General features: G+C 43.0%; 2 protein-coding genes across 3 annotated transcripts in view; one reads left to right on the plus strand and one right to left on the minus strand.

The window, feature by feature from the left end:
- The first annotated feature begins 1,919 nt into the window (after positions 1-1,919).
- nlrc3 (NLR family, CARD domain containing 3) lies at positions 1,920-21,227 on the plus strand. Its single transcript, XM_055924078.1, has 19 exons — positions 1,920-2,038; positions 7,658-7,843; positions 8,300-8,563; positions 8,767-10,516; positions 10,891-10,977; positions 11,411-11,494; positions 11,718-11,801; positions 13,511-13,594; positions 13,718-13,801; positions 14,153-14,236; positions 14,904-14,987; positions 15,702-15,785; positions 16,054-16,137; positions 16,332-16,415; positions 16,626-16,709; positions 16,858-16,941; positions 17,374-17,457; positions 20,544-20,627; positions 20,770-21,227. Exons 2-19 carry the CDS (start codon positions 7,720-7,722, stop codon positions 20,858-20,860), a joined length of 3,408 nt encoding a protein of 1,135 aa, XP_055780053.1. The 5' UTR covers positions 1,920-2,038; positions 7,658-7,719; the 3' UTR covers positions 20,861-21,227.
- Positions 19,548-24,014, minus strand: part of cluap1 (clusterin associated protein 1) — a 36,144-nt gene continuing 31,677 nt past the window's right edge. Inside the window, exon 13 of one of the 2 annotated variants that reach the window (XM_055924090.1) lies at positions 19,548-23,135. In XM_055924090.1, coding sequence (XP_055780065.1) covers positions 22,962-23,135 — 174 coding nt within the window. In that variant the 3' untranslated portion in view covers positions 19,548-22,961. The remainder of the gene's footprint in view (positions 23,136-24,014) is intronic. The other variant, XM_055924098.1, reaches the window with a different exon arrangement.

Consider the following 24,014-nt stretch of genomic DNA (forward strand, 5'->3'; position numbering starts at 1 on the left):
GATGGTCATTGGCAAACTTCAGACGGGCCTGGACATGCACTGGCTTGAGCAGGGGGACCTTGCGTGCGCTGCAGGATTTTAATCCAGGACGGCGTAGTGTGTTACTAATGGTTTTCTTTGAGACTGTGGTCCCAGCTCTCTTCAGGTCATTGACCAGGTCCTGCCGTGTAGTTCTGGGCTGATCCCTCACCTTCCTCATGATCATTGATGCCCCACGAGGTGAGATCTTGCATGGAGCCCCAGACCGAGGGTGATTGACCGTCACCTTGAACTTCTTCCATTTTCTAATAATTGCGCCAAGCTTTTATAATTGCGCCTTCTCACCAAGCTGCTTGCCTATTGTCCTGTAGCCCATCCCAGCCTTGATGTCCTTACACAGCTCTCTGGTCTCGGCCATTGTGGAGAGGTTGGAGTCTGTTTGATGAGTGTGTGGACAGGTGTCTTTTATACAGGTAACGAGTTCAAACAGGTGCAGTTAATACAGGTATTGAGTGGAGAACAGGAGGGCTTCTGTTCTCCAAAAACTAACAGGCTCTGTGAGAGCCGGAATTCTTACTGGTTGGTAGGTGATCAAATACTTATGTCATGCAATAAAATGCAAATTAATTACTTCAAAATCATACAATGTGATTTTCTGGATTTTTGTTTTAGATTCCGTCTCTCACAGTTGAAGTGTACCTATGATAAAAATTACAGACCTCTACATGCTTTGTAAGTAGGAAAACCTGCAAAATCAAGGAGTATTTCAAAAATAGAGTTCATGCAACGCAAAGCATCATATGCCTAACTGAAATCTCCTTGCCTTGATACAGGAAGTCAGATAGTGACACAGGAAGAGGTACAACGTCAAACAGCTCAGCGAGAGCAGAGTCCCCCCTTAACTGAGCGGCAAGTTACTTTTTACGATTATTTACTTTGTTAGCAAAATTTCTTGTCACAAGTAGCACCTTCAGTGCTGACGCAGCATTACGCCGTCTAGTCAGAAAAAGTGTCTCCAGAGGATATCTATTTTTGGGGGGTTTGTCTGAGAGTTCCTTTCAGGCCAGCTGTAGACAGCGAGAGCAAGATCCACTAAACCAAAGCAGCTGTTCCATTTCTATCCCACCCCACAATATGAGGTAGAGGACTTGGGTTCAGGGTCATTAATGCTCACACCTGTTGAAGCCCAACACACAGCTGCACCAGTCGCCCACGGTGAGTTATCTTTGTACCTGATCATACATTTATTTATCTTATACTCGCTTCAATTTCAGTTGTTTTTTCCCCCCATGTGGAGGTCCACATGGGTTAAGATATTGCATTTGTGGCTACTTGAGCTTTTGACCTTTCTCACACCCCTTCCAACTTCTTTACTCTCTCTCTCTCTCATTTCCTTTCAACATTGGCACCAGCCACTCTGACTTCAGACTTCAAAACCATTGTTTAAACTCAGCTGCAACTACCAGACGTGTGAGAGCAGTCAAGCGAGGCCCAACGGGCCACCTAGACAGGAAGTACGACAATAAACTACATGGACAGCAAATTATTGACACCAAGTTTCACTCTAGCTCACTTAATGCTTCATTCATTTTTTGATGAGACTGGATGTCAATGCTGATGCTCTTGAAAGTTTAGAAGAATGACTGTTACTATAGTAACTCAAGTATCTCCAACTATAGTTACCTAAGTATCCCCAAAGAGTAGCTCTGTCCTGTACTCCTGTTACTATAGTCACGTCAGTTTGTCTCACTGTTGGTGTCTGAGGTGTAATGTGAAGATTGCAGCCAGGCCGTGGTAGGTTATGTGGTTTTTAGCTTCGTGACTCTGTCTCAGACTGAACCGGAAGCTGACAACCTGCCTGCAACACCTCAAGAGCTACTTTTATGGGGTTTGGTTTGGGCAATGAGTTGAGTCAACTTCCGCCGTGCGCAGACCTGGTATGGTAAAGACAGAATGACTTTACAAGAAAGCTTGCTTTGCACGGTCTGTCTTGTTACAGTGAAAACCCTGTATAAGCCAGTTGTATACTATTCTACTGTAGCACATCAAGATCTTGGCGGTAAGGTGACCTTATGTTCTTCTGTTGATTTGATATTTGATGTCAATTAGGGTGACTGGGGAGGGAGATTTTATAATGGATGTTTTTGAAAGAATTAGTATTTTTGTCAGTTTCACTACATATACAAACGTATGTGGACACTCCTTCAAATTAGTGGATTTGGCTATTTAAGCCACACTCATTGCTGACAGATGTATAAGATCGAGCACACAGCCATGCAATCTCCATAGACAAACATTGGCAGAAGAATGGCCTTACTGAAGACCTCTGTGACTTTCAACGTGGCACCGTCATAGGATGACACCTTTACAACAAGTCAGTTGGTCAAATTTCTGCCCTGCTAGAGCTGCCCCGGTCAACTGTAAGTGCTGTTATTGTGAAGTGAAAACATCTAGGAGCAACAACGGCTCAGCCGTGAAGTGGTAGGCCACACAAACTCACAGAACGGGGCTGCCAAGTGCTGAAAAAAAAAAATGTTGTAATCATTTTGATTACTTAATAACATCTGTTTCTTTCATCATGTCTGTAATGCATCACTACCTTGATTTTGTCCTCTAATTATACCCTTTAAATCGAAAAATAATAAAGTAACCACTTAATGCTGACTACTGAAAAGGTGTATGCCCTGTGAATTATATGGGCCATGCATTTGATTTAAAAAGAAAAGAACAGCACTTATTTTGTAAAAAAAAATATTATAATAATTAAGAACAGCACATTAGGCTGCAGTGCACAGTTGATTTTCAACTGACTTAAAAAAGGAGAACACTAATGGTATCAATGAGAGGAACATTGCTTGTTTACTTGAGGATCTCACACAGATGCACCATTCATAACTGCACAAAGTGAGGTTTTCAAGACCCCCCAATGCAAAAATGCAGTTTAGAGCATGATTTCCTTTTAAACAAATGTTATTATTATGCTTCAAAGAAGCCCAACACAGATTGGCTTATAAAACACTATATTTCACTCTAGCAAAATACAATTATCATATCATTTTATTAAACTAGGTTACTCTTATGTAATCATATAAAGTACAGTGAAATAAAGTGCTGCTTTTTCTTGACCTCTCCTAAATCAAATACAGTGGATATTCTCACTCTTCTTCATCTATGGCATTTAATCTACCTACTTTAATTGCCTAAGGCAGTAATCCTGGTTCTCAAATCTGCACACAAGGACCTTTGATTTTCTTGTTTCCCTCTAAACCCAAATGGAGTGGGAAACAATCTGGTCTTCAGCTCATTTACCTGTACACAGGCAATTGGAGCACTAGGGAAAGAGGATACCTAGTCAGTTGTACAACTGAATGCATCTTCTGCATTTAACCCAAAGGGCTTAAAGGGCTGCCTTAATCGACATCCACGTCTTCAGCGCCCTGTGGGGTAGCTGCCTTGCTCAGAGCAACATATTTTTACCTTGTCAGCTCGGGGATTCGATCCAACAACCTTTCGGTTACTGGCCCAACACTCCTAACCGCCAGGCTACCTACCGCCCCCTATATTGGGCTTTAATTGTATCATACATCCCAGCTAATATAAGTTTGAAAGCAAATAGATCTATATTTACCCAATCAAAGGCCTTTTTGAAATCAGCTAAACAGGCATATGTAGGTTTGCATTCTTGTAGTCTGGCTCTAATCACAGTGGATACGGTGTAATGTGATTTACAAGCAAACCAGACGTTTCCAAAGTCAGACTGTTTAAGATCCCAGAATATAACTTGTAGGCTGTGCTTATAAGGCTGATGCCTCTGTAATTTAGTGGGACCCTTGGATCATTTGTTGATGACTTTGGGATTGGTTTGATGAGAAATGTGCACTAAGTTGATGGGATGATAACATTTTCAAAACACATTTGGGAATAGACACATTTTATGTCCAAATCTGGAAGCTCCGCTATTCGTGTTGCCTTTTTTCCTGTTGCTTTTTAGCTTTCCCCAACAGCCTTCCTAACTTCCTCCATAGACAATTTTGCATCCAGGAATTGATTTGAGGTGAATCCAGCCTAATTAATTGCCATTTGTGCAACCCATTTTTGAAGTTACAAGTATAATTTAAGAAGTCAATATCAAACACAGATTGGATATTGCTGCCTGAAAATAGGTTAGCAAAGTCATTCTCCCAGTTCTATAATATACAATTCATCTTATGTTCAAGTTCACCATTTTCCAGTATGATTTCCATAGGGATTTTCATCAATCATTTTTTCCGGACCCATCTTATTGATTTCATTCCAAAACTGCTGATGGTTATTACTTTGTAGTTGTTCGAGCTGCAGCGCTTGGACCTCTTCTCAATCTCCTCTTATAGAGCCTTCGCTTGTTGTCATACGTTGACAGTCACCGTTTAAACTCTTCTCTTAAACTTCTTCTCATTTATTGGTCTTCACATTTTAGGAACGTCTTTTCTGCAACCATCATCACCGACCAGACATTATGTAACTCTTTCTTGCAATATGGTGAATTCAATTCACCATATTGCAATTTTTAATTCAATACATTGAATGGGCATTACCCCTTGCTTGCACAAGGAAAGCACCTGAGGCCTTATTTATAAACCATGTGTACATACAAAACATCCTCCCAAAAAGTTGGCATTTATAAAAGTATACCTTGACATGAGAATGTGCTCATCTTCCCACAAACTTTAGACCTCCATGCGTACACACATCTCTGTTCGTGATTGAAATATTGTGTTGCAACCTGACAATTGTTTTGTGCAAATGAGGGTTATGATAAAGCTTATTCATAAAAAATGTCACCTGGAGAACATATTAACAGAAATGCAGCCGTTAGTATGTTTTAGTATCTAAAACGGGAATCTTTTTCGTACTTATTTTATTTTCATAACCATTGCAGAATAAATTCATCACCTGGGTTCATGTTTCCGAAGTAGTCATACATCAAATTACCATGCACATCTCTAATTTAATTGGACCTAGTAGTAGTAAATAGATAGGCTATATGTATTTCAAGTTTTGCAATCCCATAGTCAGCACAGTTTATAATATACAGTCAAATTTAACAGTTGATCTTTTCCATTGAAGTAGGCCTACAGTTTGTATACATGCTACTGTAAGTGCTAGTGATGGGGGGAGGGTGCTCTCCTCGGATGCTCTCCTCATCTTTCTGCTGCAGATACATGGTGACCAACATGTTTGGAACATCGAATTGCAATAAAAATCACAGTATCGAATCGCAACACATACAGAATCTTGAGAATCGTAATGCATATCTTATCGCAACATGGTCTCAGAGCATTTCGTGTTATTCTGTACGTAAATCGGAGACATTCCATTTAGTATATGTTTTGTTTCGTATGGTATGTATTCATTTGTCGATGCCCATCATCCATTTCATCTATGTTACGAATTACAATTCATATGATGTTTTACAAATGACAATTCGAATGATATGTTACTAATTTCCAATCCATACAATGTTGCGAATTGGTGAAACGAATATGTTCCGATTTCCAATTTGTTGTGGCTAACGTTGGCTAGGTGGCTAAAGTTAGCTAACACTAGGGGTTAGCGGTTAAGGTTAAGAGTTTGCTTAAAGGGTTAATATTATGGGAAGGGTTAAGGTTAGGTTTAAGGGTTAGGGAAACAGTTAGCTAAAAGGGTTAAGGTCTCATAGACTAGACATTACATATGTTGTGATACAACGCATAATAATACATCCATTAATTTGTATGGGTTAGCATCAAGTGAGTCCGTGACATTTGTGTGGGTTGTAGAGCAAAACAGAGAACAACATCGTGAGGGTCTCCCCTTTCCATTGCGGGGTCATATTAGTTTTGTAGGTTCAGACGCTACAGATGTTTTCATGAGAACAGATTTTTGGGGTGTCTCCTGATCTGACAAACAATGCAGACGCAGAAGGCCGACATAGGCGGATGCAGTGGATTGAGCCCATGCAAAATATCTCTAGCCTAAACTGATTGATTTTGATGGGGATTTCTGCACAAACTGTCAGAAACCGTCTCAGGGAAGCTCAGCTACGTGCTCATCGTCCTCACCAGGGTCTTGACCTGACTGCAGTTCAGTGTTGTAACCGACTTCAGTGGGCAAATGCTCCCCTTCGATGGCCACTAACACACTGGAGAAGTGTGCTCTTCACAGATGAATCCTGGTTTCAACTGTACCGGGCAGATGGCAGACAGCGTGTATGGCGTTGTGTGGCGAGCAGTTTGCTGATGTCAATGTGAACTGAGTGCCCCATGGTGGTGGTGGGGTTATGGTATGGGCAAGCATAAGCTACGGACAACAAAACACAATTGCATTTTATCAATGGCAATTTGAATGCACAGAGATTCCTGTGACGAGATCCTGAGGCCCATTATCATGCCATTCATCCGGCACCATCACCTCATGCTTCAGCATGATAATGCATGGCACCATGTTGCAAGGATCTGTACATAATTCCTGGAAGCTAAAAACGCCCCAGTTCTTCCATGGCCTGCATACTCACCAGACATGTTACCCATTGAGCATGGTTGGGATGCTCTGGATCTTCGTGTATGACAGCGGGTTCCAGATCCCGCCAATATCCAGCAACTTCGCACAGCCATTGAAGAGGAGTGGGACAACATTCCACGGGCCACAATCAATAATAGCCTGATCAACTATATGCGAAGGAGATGTGTCGTGCTGCATGAGGCAAATGGTGGTCACGCCAGATACTGACTGGTTTTCTGATCCAGGCCCCTACTGTTTTTTAAAGGTATCTGTAACCAACAGATGCATATCTGTAATCCCAGTCACGTGAAATCCATAGATTAGGGCCTAATTAATTATTTTCAATTGACTGATTTCTTTATATGAACTGTAACTCAGTAAAATTTTGTGTACCTTCTTAATATGTGTACCTTCTTAATAAAACACAATTTTCCACCACCATTTTCGTATTTTCAGACAACTTGTGGAAGCTGCACACCACGTGAATCTGTTGTTTATATTGAAAAACAACTCGTCTTTTGAATAGAAGTGTGGGCTGCAGCATAGTCTACTTTTAAATAGCTTTGAATATGCATTCAATCTTGCAGAATGCGCAGACAGGGCCTCGCTGCAGCATGCATGTTAAGTTTGAAAAAGTAAAAACATGATTTAGTTATTAAAACATTCGGCCAACACCTCTAAAGGCAATTTAAAAATATATATTTTTTTAGAAACTGCCGTGACCTAATTCCAAATAGTTCCAAATTATGCAGCAAAGAAAGTGCATTATTGTCACCATGAAAGGTGAATGGAGGGGGTTTCCAGCCGGAGTTTCAATGCTCGTTCACATGCACACGGTTTTATGACAGGTTTGATTTATAACTAGAAACATGCGTGTGCCAAGTTGATACATTTCAATATTTTCGTGCACAGACTTTTCAGAAATGGTGCACACAGAAATTTTGTGTGAAATTTACACAACTGTTATAAAGGAGGCCCCTGCCGATTGGCACAATTATCATGCACTGTTCGTATGAGCCCTTGGACACTCCAATCAGGTGAGGGCAAAGTCAGTGATAGGCAAGGGTGTTACTGTACTGACAATGAAGAAGGCTTCAATCACAACATGTCACGTTTCTGTGCCCTGAGGTGAGACATGCTTTTCCTTTTTGTGTTCAAGAGTAATCGGAGATGGAGAAAGGTGGACAGGCATATCTTTAGGCAGGAACAAGCAACAGCTCCATGGAAAGAAACACCCATTACAATTCTATTCTGGACAGAAACAAGCGTATCGCATGGCAAGAGGACTGCTATGTTGACCTCCAGTCTACCCCCACCTCAACTTCCACCAAGGGAGAGATGGAAGGTAAAAGCCATTGTTGTTGCCATTATGAGCTGCACTTAATGTCCTTCTTTGATAATTTCCTCAATCGATGAAAGAGCTGTACATAAAAGCAGGTTTAGACAAGTTGCCAACAACTGGATGCATCCGGTTTTCAGGGATACAGCTAATTCAACCTAGCTTCCTTTACCGCTGAAAACCGCATGTAGGAACTCTGTTCTGGCGTATATTTACACATGCTACGTTAGGGTAAGTTGTACCAGACATCTGCCATCAAAATAAATGTGTTTTTGTTGCCCATGAGCAACGCTACACCAAATTCTAACTGACGATATGTACACATAACTTGAAGAGTTCACACCAATCAACATGAACATAAATCCATGATTTACTCAAAGTCAAAAGTGCAAATTGCACATAGAGAGTTCTAATCAGAGTTCAGAGCTCTGAATATATTCGTCTCTGTCTCTTGTGGCCTAGATGTGGGCTGGATCCAGAAACATCAGGGGCATCTGCAGCGTTTCATTACTACTCCCCTCCTGGAGGGGGCGCTGTCCCACATGAGGAAGCTGGAGCTGCTGAGCCAGGGTGAGGAGGCACAGGTACAGGCTGGGGGGCAGCTGCAGGATCGGGTGGGCACCCTCACCTCCATCCTGGCCAGCATGGACCCCCAGGGATCTAACGCTCTCCAGGCCTTCCTTGAGAACTCTGACTCCCAGATGTACCGGCTTATCACGATGCACGGTGAGGAGGAGGAGCCTATTGGTTGGCATCTAGTTTATAGGCTAGAGTGTGTTGTGTGTAGGATTGTCATCTGCCTTCTGCAAGTTGTTCAGATCCAGATAGTGATGAAGCTATCTATTGTTGGTAATTGTATTGGTATACACCCCTCTCTGAAACTACTATAAGCTATCATTGTCTGTGATTTGATTCTCCTCTCACTGCAGACCTCATGGTTCAGGAGCACAAGGAGGCTCTTCTGTTGCAGTATCCCACACCAAGTGACAGCCTCTACCCTGGCCCCTGTAGCCCAGAATTCTCCTCCTCCAGAATCTTGCTCCTGGTCGACGGCCTCTCGGACCTCCAGCAGAAGGAGCACGACCTCATGCAGGTGGAGGCCACCCGTGGGGCGCGGAGACACCACGTCAGACAGCTGGCCCTGGCCAAACTACTGGAGCCCCTCACACGGGTCAGCCTGCCCCCCAGGGTCTCCCTCACCGTGGGAGTGGCCGGCATCGGCAAGAGCACCCTTGTGGGACATTTTGTACGCCTTTGGAGCAGAGGCGAGATCTGCACGGACGTGAGTTTTGTCTTGCCCTTTGCCTTCTGGGAGCTGAACACTGGGGAGAAGCTGTCGGCCGAAAGACTGGTGAAGCGGGCCTTCCCTCACATGACGGACCCCAGCCTGGTGCTGAGTGGTACATGTCGGACAATGCTGATCTTCGACGGTCTGGACGAGTTCCGTTGTCCTCTGGACTTCTCGGAGACTGTGCCCTGCACAGACCCCAAGAAGGAGGTGTCGGTGGACGACTTGGTCACCAACATCATCCGGGGCAACCTGCTCCCTGAAGCAGCGGTATGGGTGACCTCCAGGCCGGCGGTGGCCTCGTTGATTCCTGGGGGACTAGTGGACAGGTTGACCGAGATCCCCGGATTCAGCCCGAAGGAAATCCGGCTGTTCCTGAGCCACAACTTCCCTAAGGGAGATACTGCCAGTCAGATATGGACTCACTTGGAGTCCAACAAGATCTTCATGGTGATGTCTTACATGCCTTGCATTTGCTGGATAGTGGCGGTTACCTTTGGGTACCTGTTGGAGAGTGGCTGGCAGGAGGGTCTTCCCAGGACCTGCACTGAACTCTACTCCCACTTCTGCGCTATGAGAGCCGAAGCAGGTGAGCCCAGAGGCAGAGAGCCTATCAAGATGGACCAGCTTAACGGAAATAACCGCAAGCTGCTGGGAAGTCTGGGCCGACTGGCCTTCTACGGACTTCTGAAGCACAAATACACCTTCAGTGAGCAGGACATGAGGGCCTATGGAGTAGACCTTCCATCCACCCAGGGTGGCCTCGGAACTGGACTCCTGATCCGCGAGGATTCCCCGAATTGTGTGGCCTACCGCTTCACCCACCTGACTGTGCAGGAGTTCTTAGCAGCCACATACTACCACATCTGCTCCAAACGTGCCATCTTTGACCTGTTCACCGAGAGTGCCATGTCCTGGCCCAAGATCGGCTTCCAGAACCACTTCAGGAGCGCCCTGCAGCGGTCCCAGCAGGCAGAGGATGGTCACCTGGACGTGTTTGTGCGGTTCCTGGCGGGGTTGCTGTGTCCAGCAGCAGTGCGGCCGCTGGCAGGCCTGCTGGCCCTGGGGAAGGACGATGGGGGCCAAAGGGTTTGGGCGGCTGGGCTTCTGCAGGACCTCCTGGGCAGCGGTGGTGCTGTGGTGTCACTACGCTCAGTGAACGTGGCCTACTGCCTGCAGGAGCTGCAGCACACAGAGGTGCTACGCAGCGTGGAGGAGGACCTGCGCTGTGGCGGCCTGGGATGGAAGCTGACACGGACACACTGCACAGCGCTAGCCTACCTGCTACAGGTGTCTCCAGAGTGCAGAGAGGAGACCAACCTGTCGGCATGTCTGGACTACTCCACTGTCAAAAGCCTGCTGCCTCAGCTGCTCTACTGCAGCCATCTCAGGTTAGTTAGAGCAGACCCTATCTCAGCTCCCTGTCTAATGGTGTCGCCTCCCCATCTCAAACAAACCCTTCCACATTTTAGGTAAGCTTCTCCACATCTCATATAAGCTCCTTCCCATCTCAGATAACCCCCTCATCTCAACAAAGCCCCTCCCCATCCCTGAAAATATCCTCCTTTACTCCAAAGTGCAACCATTTCAGATAAGGGGAATAAAAGGGGGGGATAAGATGTGAGGACAGGAAAATAATTAAGGTCAGAGGCAGAACCTGCCATATGTTGTGACATTTATGGCTACACTTGAAATATAATTTCCAATTCCCTAGGACAGTGTATTGACGTTCATACTAAGAATGCTGTATCTTAACATTTTGCAGATTGGAAAATAACCATTTTAAAGATGATGTCATGGAACTGCTGGGAAGCTTACTGAGTGCAAAGGACTGCCACCTTCAGAAGATAAGGTCAGGAACCATTCATTTCTTTGCGACGGGGATTCTATAAAATTACTAAAACCCCCTCACTGTGTGTGTGTGTGTGGGGGGGGGGGGGAATAGCCAAAAACTAAGCAGCCTACATCCTATAAGTAGCCTCTCTTAAAACCAGTTTAGAACCCTGGGACCTCAGGTCCTTCACATATTCTGGTAATGCTTCATTTCAAGGAGATGACCATGTTTACACAACCATTAAATAATGTCGTCAGACATTTAGCATTGAGGACATTTCAGCTCTCATGCAGGTTCATTGCAATGCTTTTATTGCGATTGAACATTTTCTTTACAGTTACATTACACTGTTCATGATATTCACCGAGGTCATACATGCAAATTGGTATGCCCAGTATTGTATACTGATGTATTATGATGGTCTTTCTTATGTAACTTCTCGTATATTCAGTCTGGCAGAGAACGCTATCAGCAACAAAGGGGCCAAGGCCCTGAGTCGAGCACTACTGGTTAACCGGACGCTAATTACGCTTGAGTGAGTGAGACCAATTTGTGTCTGATTACATCCAAATGAATGGCAGATGTTTGTTTGTTCATGACAATGTTCCCGTCATTTAACATTAATCTGAGAACATCTTCTAATGAGTGAGAAAAGAAATCCACCTGTTGGATATATAATAAGTATGAAAGGGGTAACTAAAGACTGTGAAATTAAACTAAGTTCTCCTTTGGTTAAGCATAAGTTTTTTGTGGCTTAGTCTCCGTAGCAACAACATTGGATCTAAAGGCGCCAAGTTTCTAGCAGAAGCCCTCAAAATGAATCAGGTCCTGGTGTCCATCAAGTGAGTAACTACAATTTTATCTTTATTTAACTAGGCAAGTCAGTTAAGAACAAATTCTTATTTTCAATGACGGCCTAGGAACAGTGGGTTAACTGCCTTGTTCTGGACCAGAATGACAGATTTTTACCTTGTCAGCTCGGGGATTCGATCTTGCAACCTTTCGGCTACTAGTCCAACGCTCTAACCACGAGGCTACTTGCCGCTCCACAATGCCTAGTGAAAGTCTTTACACCCCTTGCGCAGTTGGTGCCTTCAATTTAAATCTAAAAAGGATTAAATTAAAAAGAAATTCCTACAGATCTACATAAACTACTTCAGAGTTTTCAAAATGTAAGACAAATTACAGAAATTTGCAAGAAATAATTTTTAAAAGAATAAGAATTCTTCCCACCACTTGCTGTGGCACATCTTAACAAGTTCTTAACAATGAGTTAAGAACAACTACCCCTGTCTCTGTAAAGTCCCTCAGTTGGACAGTGAATTTCAAACAATGATTGAACCTCAGAGCTGAACATTTGCTTTAAAAAAACGTCAGTGATACATTTTTAGACAGACACATATCAGGGGAGGTTACAAAATAATTCCAAGACACTGAATATCCTTTTGAGTATGGTCAAGTAGGTTATACATTGCGGATGGTGTATCATATCACCCTGGTACTGTGAGGATCTGGCCGTCCTTCCTAAGAGAATTGAAACTGCTCATGGATATCACTAAAAAGAACATTTTAAAAACAGCCACAAAGTTCATTGGCTAAGCTGAGAGAAAACTGTGCATAGATCAACAGCACTGAATTCACTCCACATTACTGACCTATATGACAGGGTGAAAAGAAGGAAACCTGCGCTAAAAAAAATCCATTCCAAATCATCCCTCTTGTTTGCAACAAGGCTCTTAAGTAATACTTCAAGACAACATGGATAAGAATTTGATGTAAAGTTTAGGGCAAATCCAACACCTCATAGAGTAAACCCTCTACATTTTTAAGAATTGTGGTGTCAATGCCATGGTATAGGCGTGCTTGTCCTGGCAGGGACTGCCGAGTTTGGTTGGGACCAAAATAAATACAAAACTGGCAAATGCCCAGGTAAAAACATAGAGGAAAACCTGCCTCAGTCTTTTAAGACCTAACACTGGGATTGTTTTATTTTTCAGTGGGAAAATTAAACACATTTTAAGACTAAAGACACACCAGAATGGGTTTCCAAGAGGTGTTGAGTGGCCTAGTCTTGGTGCTGACGTAAATCTGTAAAATAAAATCTGAGATCATTAAGTCTTGAATATTGCTGGCCATCAATGATCCCCAACTAAATTGACTGAGCTTGAGCAGTTTTTCCAAAACAATGGATATATGTTCCTATTCAACATGATTCACAGCTGTAATTGCTGCCAAAAGGTGCTTCAAATAAGTATTAACTGTTAGACATCTTTGTTTTTAGAACATTTCTATATTTTTTTCTTGCACTTTGACAAATGTGTAGTAGGCTGTGTAGATCAGTAGGAAAGAAATCAAATGTGATCCCTTTTTAGATTTAAATATACGGAGGCAAAATGTGCAACAGGTGTGAAGACTTTCATTAGACACTGTATATGATTTTCGACTCTGACATTTGATCTCAGTCGTTATCGCCATTTGATTATTTTTACCAATGCCAGTGAAATATGAAATATCATTTGGTTTGTGTTTTCATTTTCTCCCGGTTCTGCAGTTTCCAAAATAATCTCATTGAGGAGGAGGGCGCTCGGGCCCTGGCTGAGGTGCTGCTGTCCAACCGCAAACTTGTCTCGCTGAAGTGAGTCCTACCGACCATCCGTGTTTGTGTGTTTATAAGTGACCAGTCAACTTATCGAGGTCAGCAAGTGAGCATGTGTCTTGTGTGTGTGTACGCTGAAACATGTCAACATTGTGCTCCCAGTGTACAGAAGAATTCTATTGGAGCAGATGGAGCCAGGAGGATTGCAGAAGCGCTAAAGACAAACCGGACACTTACAGAACTAATGTAAGAACTTTGTCATCATTATCAGTGGTTCATAATACAAGATGTCTATCTCAACATTCTATGAAATATATGTCACCAAAACGTGTTGACAGATTCATTGTCTGACCGTCTAGGAGCATAAGAAAATCAATGTCATGTTCCATCAAACAGTAAACTATTGACTGTTATAGAACTGTTGTACATGTCAGAATCGACTGATATATATACATTTGACGTGCTCTCAATAGTGCAAGAATACCTGCTTAGTTACCTGGTTACCACTGACTTCCAGTATTGACAGTATAAAGGCCCGGAATAATGCACCCTTACGGCTTTCTGAAATGTGTTTTCTGTTTCTTTATGGGTCTGCAGTCTGAGCAGTAACCAGCTGGGGGACAAAGGCACTGCAGCCCTGGCCCAGGCCCTGACCGTCAACCACAGCCTCCACTCGCTGCAGTCAGTGTCCTGCCCTCACTACATGACATTACCTGACATGACTGCAATGCACCTCCTCCACTTGACATAAACTTTAAATGTTTCATATTCCCCTTAGACTCGAATACAAACACATTCACAAGCACCCATTTGACCTAGATGACATCAGCCATCTGTTTATCTAACATGGTTTGAAGCAGTGGCAGTTGTCATGGAGACATTGTTTTCTGACACATTTTCCTTATGCTGGTTATATCGTGATTAGTTTACTGCAGGCCAGGTTAAAGTGACTAAGGGGGCATTTGAAATGTATAATATTTAATTATGATATAGGCAACAAGATAGATAAGATAGGTAATTCACCTATTATAAACAGCCTATGTGCCATGCACAGCTGTCATGACAAATAGATAGACCTAGAGGCCTGATTCAAACATGGAAAATCAATAGGCTCATGAGTTCAGCAACACATTGTGATATGGCACAATACACGTCTGTGGATCAAATTCGACCCACGTAATCAGTTAAGAAATGCCAGCCTGCCATAAAAACGTTTCCAATACGTACAGTTCCATTTACAACCACAAAAAGCACTAGGCTACCAAGAACACCATAGAAATATAACAAAATAGAAGAACCGATTGGTAGGTTCTAAAGGGTCAATTAATTATTCTATGTCCATTTTCAGCCTGCAGAGTAACTCCATCAGTAACAAAGGGATGACTGCGTTAACCAAGGCTCTGCGGTTGAACCGTGGACTCATCTGTCTGAAGTGAGTACTGGAGCATCATTATCAATTAAGTCACAATGAGTATAATGACTGAGGAAACATTCATCGTATGTCATTATGGCTTACTTCAACTATGATTGCTCAGGTTATCATGTCTCTCCCTAAACACCAGTGTTGCTGCTCTACATCTGTCTCTCAGGCACTTTAAAATGGGTCAATTTTCATCACTGATTGCCCAGAGAATGCACTACACACATTTAGCCAAATTTGAATCAGTCGCTGATTAAAATGGATATGTTCATTTAAACCCGAAATCCGTAAAGGAGGAACGTCGCCACTGTTTGACCCCCCAAAGCACCTTTATTTTTTGGGGTTTTGTTGATTAAATAAACAGAGTACAGGAGCATTGTGGTTAAAAAAACAAGTTGCAGTACATATTCTGCTGTTCTACTGCGTGTGAAATGATGTCAAAAAAAAAAACTGTTCATTGTTTAAAGTAACTTTTTGTTGTTGTAATATCGCAAACGTACGTGGCAAATTCACTAACTACAGATTTCAACCCGTCTAGTTTGGTTTGTGACTCAATCTCTGTCTGAGTGTTGTAAAAAGAAACCTAGTTTTTCCTTAGTGTTCAACGTTTTATACCATCTCTCTGAACAAAAGCTATGCAGAGACTGCCATAACATCTTTAGGACACTAGCTGTTTCTGGGCTCTGTCTTTGTAATAACTCTGTTTCATTCCCCTCTCCCTGCTAGCCTGCGTGAGAACTCGATCGGGGTGGAGGGGGCGAAGGATATGGCCAGGGCACTGCAGGAGAACAGCTCTCTCCGGCACCTGGAGTGAGTCGCACCACCACCTGTCAGTAAAGGCCACTCTCCTCTGCCATACGGTGGCACAGAAATACCTAGCTGTCGGGAAATGTCTCTAACCCAGGGCGTACTGTAGTGAGGCATCTGGGTTCAGTATTAACAGTAGGAGCACTGACAAGTTGGCTATTTAGAGCTGGGGTCATTCAGAATTGATGAAGGTTTCTCTGGCTTCCTTCCTCTGTTTTTATTTTCTTTCTCACCGATGCTCTTGCATTCAATATCTGTGTGTGTGTCTTAGTCTTACAGCCAACCTGCTGCACGATGAGGGGGTGAAAGCCATAGCTGGAGCTGTGAAGGTCAACCGAGCGCTTACTACTTTACGGTAAGTCAGTCAGATCTGTGCACACACACACACACACTGTTGCAAAGTGAAGGGAATGCCTGCTGAGATGGAACAACCCTAATTGCTGGCTGCAGCAGCAACCCACACCTTGCCACATTTGTTGGAGAATGCGGGCAACACACACACGCTTACACACATTTCAATTCACCTAAATATCCCTCTCTGTCTACCAGTCTCCAGTGGAATTTCATCAAGTGCACAGCCACTAAATCATTGGCCCATGCTCTACTCACCAACTCCACCATGCAGCTACTAGAGTAAGCACTGAAGGAAGCCCTCCACTTCATTCTACCTATGGCTCTGTAGTTAGACGAAACTGTACCATTCCCAAGTCTAGAAATCAAAGAACAGTTAAATGTAATTGATTGACTGTGGAGACTGATTTTGCTTTGGCTCTGTGTGTGTGTGTGTGTGTGTGTGTGTGTGTGTGTGTGTGTGTGTGTGTGTGTGTGTGTGTGTGTGTGTAGTCTACAGGAAAATGCCATTGGGGATGAAGGAGTGGTAGCTCTGGCAGGAGCCCTGAAGACCAATGCGTCTCTCTGTACATTGTGGTTAGTGCCCCATATCGCTATTTAATACTGAGCTAATAGCTTTGTTGCCTTTATTTCTGTCACATTGTAAATGCTACTGATTGAGGAGAATGAGTGTGTGTGTGGTCGCACGTGTGTGTGTATGGTCACGTGTGTGTTCTCTCTACAGTCTCCAGGGTGTATCAGCAGGCAGGAGTGGAGCCATCTCAATGGCCGAGGCTCTAATGGTCAACAAAACCCTGCACACTCTGGAGTGAGTTTTATTTCCTTGAATCGCTCTCATTCCCTCTTTATTTCTGTGTCCTTGTGGCATAATACCAACGAATTGACTCTCATTCTCTTGACCCGCTGCATTTGCTAGAAATTGTTCACTCGGTCACACCTTCCCTCCCACTTTCTCGCTCTTTGTGGTTTGTTCTTGACAGCCACTGTTGGCACATTCATCTATATCTCTTCCTCACAGGTTTTTGTCCCAACACAGTCCACTATAAGCTCATAGTAATGGTTGAAATGGAACGAATGAAATGGTATTAAAACACATTGAAACCCTACATTTACCATTCCATGTATTCCATTCCAGCCATTACCACGAGCCTGCCCTCTGTTTTCACCAGCCTCCCAGTGGTCCATATAGAGACTTAGTGTTCTTTGTATCCTTTCTGTCACATTCTCATTTGTGTTCCAGCCTACGAGGGAACTCCATAGGGATGGAGGGAGCCAAGGCTTTGGCTAATGCACTGAAGACAAACCGAACACTCAAATCATTAAAGTGAGTCCTTTTGGTCCAGTGAGCCCTTGTAATGTATAAACATTAGCAATTGTATTCCCACTTGCACATTTCTACAATAGAATTTATCTTTCTACGAAGTATTGCGTTATTAACTACGTGACAAGACAAATTATTTTCTTTAGGACTGTAACCAAGGCATTTCTGTTTTGCGTAATTTTTCCATCAGACGTTTGGCCACAAGCACAGAGGAAACCACAGTGGTTAACGACTCCACTCCCCAGGGCTGTATTGTCATTAGCAACTAAGATCTGGCATAAAACATTAGTGGCTTTAAACATGAACTACAGTGGGCTAGTGTTACCATGGCAATCTGTTTTGCAAAGTAACATATATTGCACAATGGATACAACAGCAATTTCCTACCTCAGTGCCTTCAGAAAGTATTCATACACCTTTAAATATTCAACATTTTGTTGTGTAACAGCCTGAATTCAAATGGATTAAAATGTATTTCTCTCTCACCCATCTACACACAATACCCCATAATGACCAAGTGAAAACATGCTTTTATACATTTTTCCTAATTTATTGAAAATCAAATACAGAAATATAATTTACATAAGTATTCAGCTATTACAGCTGTGAGTCTTTCTGGGTAAGTCTCTAAGAGCTTTGCACACTTGGATTGTGCAATATTTACATTTGTCAAGTTGGTTGGTCAACTCTGTCAAGTTGGTTGGTGATCATTGCTAGACAGCCATTTAAATCTTGACATGGATTTTCAAGACAATTTAATTCAAAACTGTAACTAGGCCACCCAGGAACATATCGTCTTGGTAAGAACATATCGTCATATCGTCTAATATCGTCTTGGTAAGCAACTCCAGTGTATATTTGGCCTTGTGTTTTAGGTTATTGTCCTGCTGAAAGTTGAATGTGTCTCCCAATGTCTGGTAGAAAGCAGACTGAACAAGGTTTTCCTCTAGGATTTTGCATGTGCTTAGCTCTATTCCGTTAAATCATCTTCTTTGTCCTTGCCGATGACAAGCTTACCAATAACATGATGAAGCCAACATGAAAATATGAAGTGGTACTCAGTGATGTGTTGGATTTTCCCCCCAAAATAACACTTTGTATTCAGGAAATAAAGTTTTTATGTGTTATATTTAACTAGGCAAGTCAGTTAAGAACAAATTCATATTTACAAGGACAGCCTACCGGGGAACAGTGGGTTAACTGCCTTGTTCAGGGGCAGAACGACCAACTTTTACCTTGTCAGCTCAGGGATTCGATCCAGCAACCTTTCGGTTACTGGCCCAACCCTCTAACCACTAGGCTACCTGCCACCCCAAAACTGCAAACAGGATGAATGTTTTGTAATATTTTTATTATTTTTATTCTGTACAGTCATGTAGGTTAGTATTGTGGAGTAACTACAATGTTGTTGATCCACCCTCAGCTTTTTCCTATCACAGCCATTAAACTCTGTAACTGTTTTAAAGTCACCATTGGCCTCATGGTGAAACCCCTGAGCAGTTTCCTTCCTCTCCATCAACTGAGTTAGGAAGGACGCCTGGATCTTTGTAGTGACTGGGTGACTTTGTAGTGACTACACCATGCAATGTGTAATCAATAACTTCACCATGCTCAAAGGGATATTCCATGTCTGCTTTTTTCCCCCATCTACCAATAGGTGTACTTCTTTGCGAGGCATTGGATAACCTCCCTGGTCTTTGTGGTTGAATCTGTGTTTGAAATTCACTGCTCGACTGAGAGACCTTACAGATAATTGTATGTGTGGAGTACAGAGATGAGGTAGTCATTCAAAAATCATGTTAAACACTATTATTGCAACTTATTATGTGACTTGTGAGGCACATTTTTACTCCTGAAATTATTTAGGCTTGCCTTAATGGGCGGTAGGTACCCTAGTGGTTAGAGCGTTGGACTAGCAACCGGAAGGTTCCTAGATCAAATCCCGAGCTGGTAAAAATCTGTTGTTCTGCCCCTGAACAAGTCAGTTAACCCAGGCTGTCATTGGAAATAAGAATTTGTTCTTAACTGACTTGCCTAGTTAAATAAAGAATAAATAAGTAACAAAAGGGTTAAATACTTATTGACTCAAGGCATTTCAGCTTTTAATTTTTAATACATTTCAAAGCATTTCGAAAATTAGAATTCACCTTTGACATCATGGGGTATTGTGTGTATGCCAGTGACAAAATCTAAATTTAATCAATTTTAAATTCAGGCTGTAACACCACAAAATGTGGGGGAAAAAAATCAAGGTATGTCTGAAGGCACTGTATTTATGTACCCGTCTTTGATTGTGCTGGTTGTAATTCTACACATTTATCGAGCTTTAGTCACCTGAACTGTTTCAGTAAGGGATATTAGTCATACTTCCTCTCTCTGGCTTCCAGTGGACTCCATAATTATGTTTCACACTGATATGCACTCCCATATGTATTTATTTGGGCAGTGAAGCTAAAACATTCCATTTGGCTCCAAGCATGATGTAGTCATTGCATGTTAAGAATATGGGACCAAATACTAAATGTTTGACACAATGTAATGCACTATAAGGGAATTTGTCCAGATACTTATGACACCGTCAAATGGGGGGACTAAATACATAAAGTGCTTTCATTCGTGAATGGTAAAACAGGTATGAAAATACCCACAAATAAAAGGTGCGCTTCTGTACTGTCGCCTCCTACTAAACAAATGAATCCGTTTATCCAAATTGCTGGAGGATAGAGTCAAATTAAACATTTGATCTTAGCTGTCCAAATAAATACGTAGGGGAGTGTATATAGTAATTGTGCGTGGGTATATTTTCGTTGTTGTGCTTAGTTCATCCAAGCACTGAGTCAGAGAGAGAGAAACATCACACGAAAGGCTCGAGTAGAAAGTGTTTGATGCAGACATTCAAAGACAGACAACCACACACACGTATACACCGGTACATTCAGTTCCCTCAGATAGCAATTTCAGAGTGCTGCCACAATACATTACTTCCAAATGAACTTGCGGTCTTGTTTTTGAGTGTTTTTGTCTGGTTGTGCCTTAGACCTCATGTTGGATTCTACATGCGCCTTTTGATGCATGTAATGTGTGTGCAGTCTGCAGGAGAACTCTCTGGGAATGGATGGAGCCATATTCATTGCCACAGCCCTGAAAGGAAACCACCAGCTAACTTATATAAAGTGAGTGTATCCTGCTGACTTTTCATACACAGTTTGGTGTGCACTGTATTTTGAATATAAAAAGGTATGTGTAAGACTGTGTGTGTGCGTGCTTGAGTGTGCACTCACTCGAGCTTTAATGCATGCTCCTCCACTCCTCCAGCTTGCAAGGGAACGGCATCGGAGAGTCGGGAGCAAAGGTCATCTCTGATGCCATCAGAACCAACTCTCCAGACTGTGTGGTGGAGATCTGACCTCAAGGTTACGCCAGAGGTCAAAGGCCATCGGTCCCCAGGGGCTTATTCAGGAGGGTTAAACATTACAGTACATTGATATATAACACGGTTCACCCTTCTGAACACATCCATTGCCCATGGAGAAGTCTTTGTCTTTGCAATGGACATGTAGAGTAAGAATTTCAGAGGCTACCCATCAGCCTGGCTCATTGGATCTAGCTTCTGACGGACAGCCACAAAGACAAACCGTAGGGATATTTGTTGTAGGTCTTATTTTAAGATCTATTACATTGGGACTGTCGGGGGAATTGTGTATATTAATACCGACTGACATTTAAATATTATTTATGTACATTTATTTTCCTAATAAACATATCTTAAAGCAGCTACATATACATTGCCTTTATATGAATTGAAAATGTGTGTGACATGACGTATACAGTTCATACAGGATGTATGATGTGTGCACCATACATACTGGAAGATTCAAAGACAGACAACCACACTGTAGTGTACTGTAGTGTGCAGTGACCCTCATGCCCAGATGGTAAAGATCTCACTAGATACAGGAAATTACATATATTTAGCCTACAGTATATAGTACTGTACTTGAAATGACATTGAGATAAAGCACATTGTGCTGATCACAACCCCCAGAGGAAAGGGTCTATTACTGGCACAATGGGATACATAAAATCTATATTTTATACTACAGCAAGCTTTAGTATTTCATGAAAAGATTAAGGCCTGGATTCAATTAGATTGAGCGTTAAGCTGCATAGCAGATGTTTTGATGACGTTGGAGGTGTAACTGCGTTATGAGCCGACACATATCGGTAAGCGGTTGCACACGTGTCACAAACCACTCCCTTGTGATCCCTTCTACGTTTGAAGTTCAAAACAGCACTAGAAAGTGAATGTTCTATCCATGTTAGAAATAATGACTCCAATGTCAAACCATTTATGTTGGGCTGATATAAGTTTTCATGTTCATTTGGATGGGGAGGGGATTTAATAAGCCGATCAGTCTAATTCTGTGTTTGAAGTTGTATGGATGCATGGGATTTGTCGATTTATAGTCAGGCGTGGAGGTGTGGTTTCGTTGCATCCAATGGCAGTGTCTGTGATAAGGTAACGCAATGAGCCTCTTGTGGATTTGATAGCTCGCAGTTCCCGACACCGCCAAAACAATACTATGTGGATGTCAATCTGAATCATAAGGCCGGAATACAATCCAATCTTGCTTTGTCAGGTATGGACCTTTTCAAGGCAATGTTTCCACGTTCGCAGAGACCAACACTGGAAATACATGTCCTCAAAGATGGAAATGGAAGCACTGTACGGTCTTTGATGGAAGGCAGGTGGGAGGAGGCTTTGACCAGGTGGGACCATTCTAGCCAATGAGTGCAGATACGCGTGACCGCCGGGCACAACTCTGATAGAAAGTTTTTTTGTTTGTTGCCAAAATGCCACGTGCATCCACTTATGTCAGTGCGTTCGTAATAACCTAACCGTTGTGAAACGTCAATTCAAATACAAATAAGCCACACGTATCAAAATGATCAATAAACACTTTTGTTGACCAAATTGACTTCCTCACTTCCTGGTCTTATTTTCACTGATCAGATTGAATCCAGGCTTTAATATTCTACAGGACTGTAATTTGTGCTAGTATATGCTTGAAACGTGGCATGTCAGGCTCTAGGTCAGGGCTGTCCAACCCTGTTCCGCCCACATGGGGCAGAGGACAGAGTGAAGAGGGCCAAATCAGGAGAGTGAAGGTGATTTGTCAAAATGAGTGGCTGTTGCTCCGGCTGCTGGCCAGCAGGAAGTCTCCAAGGTTACGGCCCCGTGTGAGGAGAACTAAGGAGTGCTACTGTAGCTAGCTCTCCTCGTACCTGGCTCTATTGGCACGCTTGCTGTTAAGATGATTCAGTCATTTACTACTGAGTGGTGGACCGCGGAGCTAGATAACACTCAGAAACAGGAAGCTCAGATTGGACAGTGTTTTGTTTGTCCTCGGTGCTCACGAGCTGTGATACAGTGTGGGTGGATGTGTATGTGTGTGTGTGTGTGTGTGTGTGTGTGTGTGTGTGTGTGTGTGTGTGTGTGTGTCAGCTTAAAAGTCGTTATCGCTCTCCTCTAATAGCTGGGGCCTCAAGGGCCCCCTGGAGACCCGGGATGGCTTGGGCGCCGGGACTTCTAGACTGTCGTTGTCGTCCTCCAGGTCCTCATTCTCCTCCTCACCTTCCTCATCATCATCCTCGTCCACGTCTATTTCACTGTCCTCTGTCTGAAAGAGCAGACAGAGTTAGCTAACAAGGTTCGTACCTTAGCATGATAGTGCCTTAACACAACTACAAGCCAAAGTCTGATGGGTTCTAGGAGGTTCGGGAAATTCTACACACATACAGGGTACATGGGGTAATGCTCAGCTAGTGCTAATACGACCACCTAGGGAAACATTTCACTGTGCAGTGCAACCAAACTCTAAACTACTACCAATCAGATGTTGCCATCTAATGAGCTAGCCAATCGGATCTACTCATGTGATCTGCTCAGTTCACATCCATCATGGCTAGGGGCCACACATGCCACAGACTAGATCCCATGGTCCCACACCAACCTTCCCTGTCCTCCGTGTGGGGGCGCGAGGAAGTGAGTTGGACGCAACCGCTTTGGGCTTTTGAAATACGAATGGTGGAGAGAAAAGGAGGGAAATGAAGTGAAAAGGGGATAAAACAGAGAAATATGAGATGATGAGGAACAGGATAGGTAGAAAGAACAGATGGGAAAGAGAGAGAGTGATGGAGAAAGAAGAGAGGGCTCTGTGCATCTAGCCAGAGAAGTCTCCATACACAAATTCATGGGAGACAAACCGATCTCTAAACACTGGAGACAGATTACCAAGCGCTTTTGCCTCAGTCTCATTTCTATTGGACGTGCTGTCCTTTGGGGTGGCGTTACCTGGGAAGTGCTCTCTTGTCCTACTTTTCGTTTGCCTGCAGCAAAGCAGTCTCAGGCTGGCATTATCCTCTATCGACTGTAGTCATACCTCACTGGTAGGTATCACTTAATATTGAGTGAATGAGTTGAGTTTCTAAAAAGGAGTGAATCAAAAATAAATTTGGGGGGGGGCGCTCATTATTGTCATGGTTACCCCTTTACTGAC

This window comes from Salvelinus fontinalis, chromosome 1, assembly GCF_029448725.1.
Source record: "Salvelinus fontinalis isolate EN_2023a chromosome 1, ASM2944872v1, whole genome shotgun sequence".
Taxonomy (NCBI): domain Eukaryota; kingdom Metazoa; phylum Chordata; class Actinopteri; order Salmoniformes; family Salmonidae; genus Salvelinus; species Salvelinus fontinalis.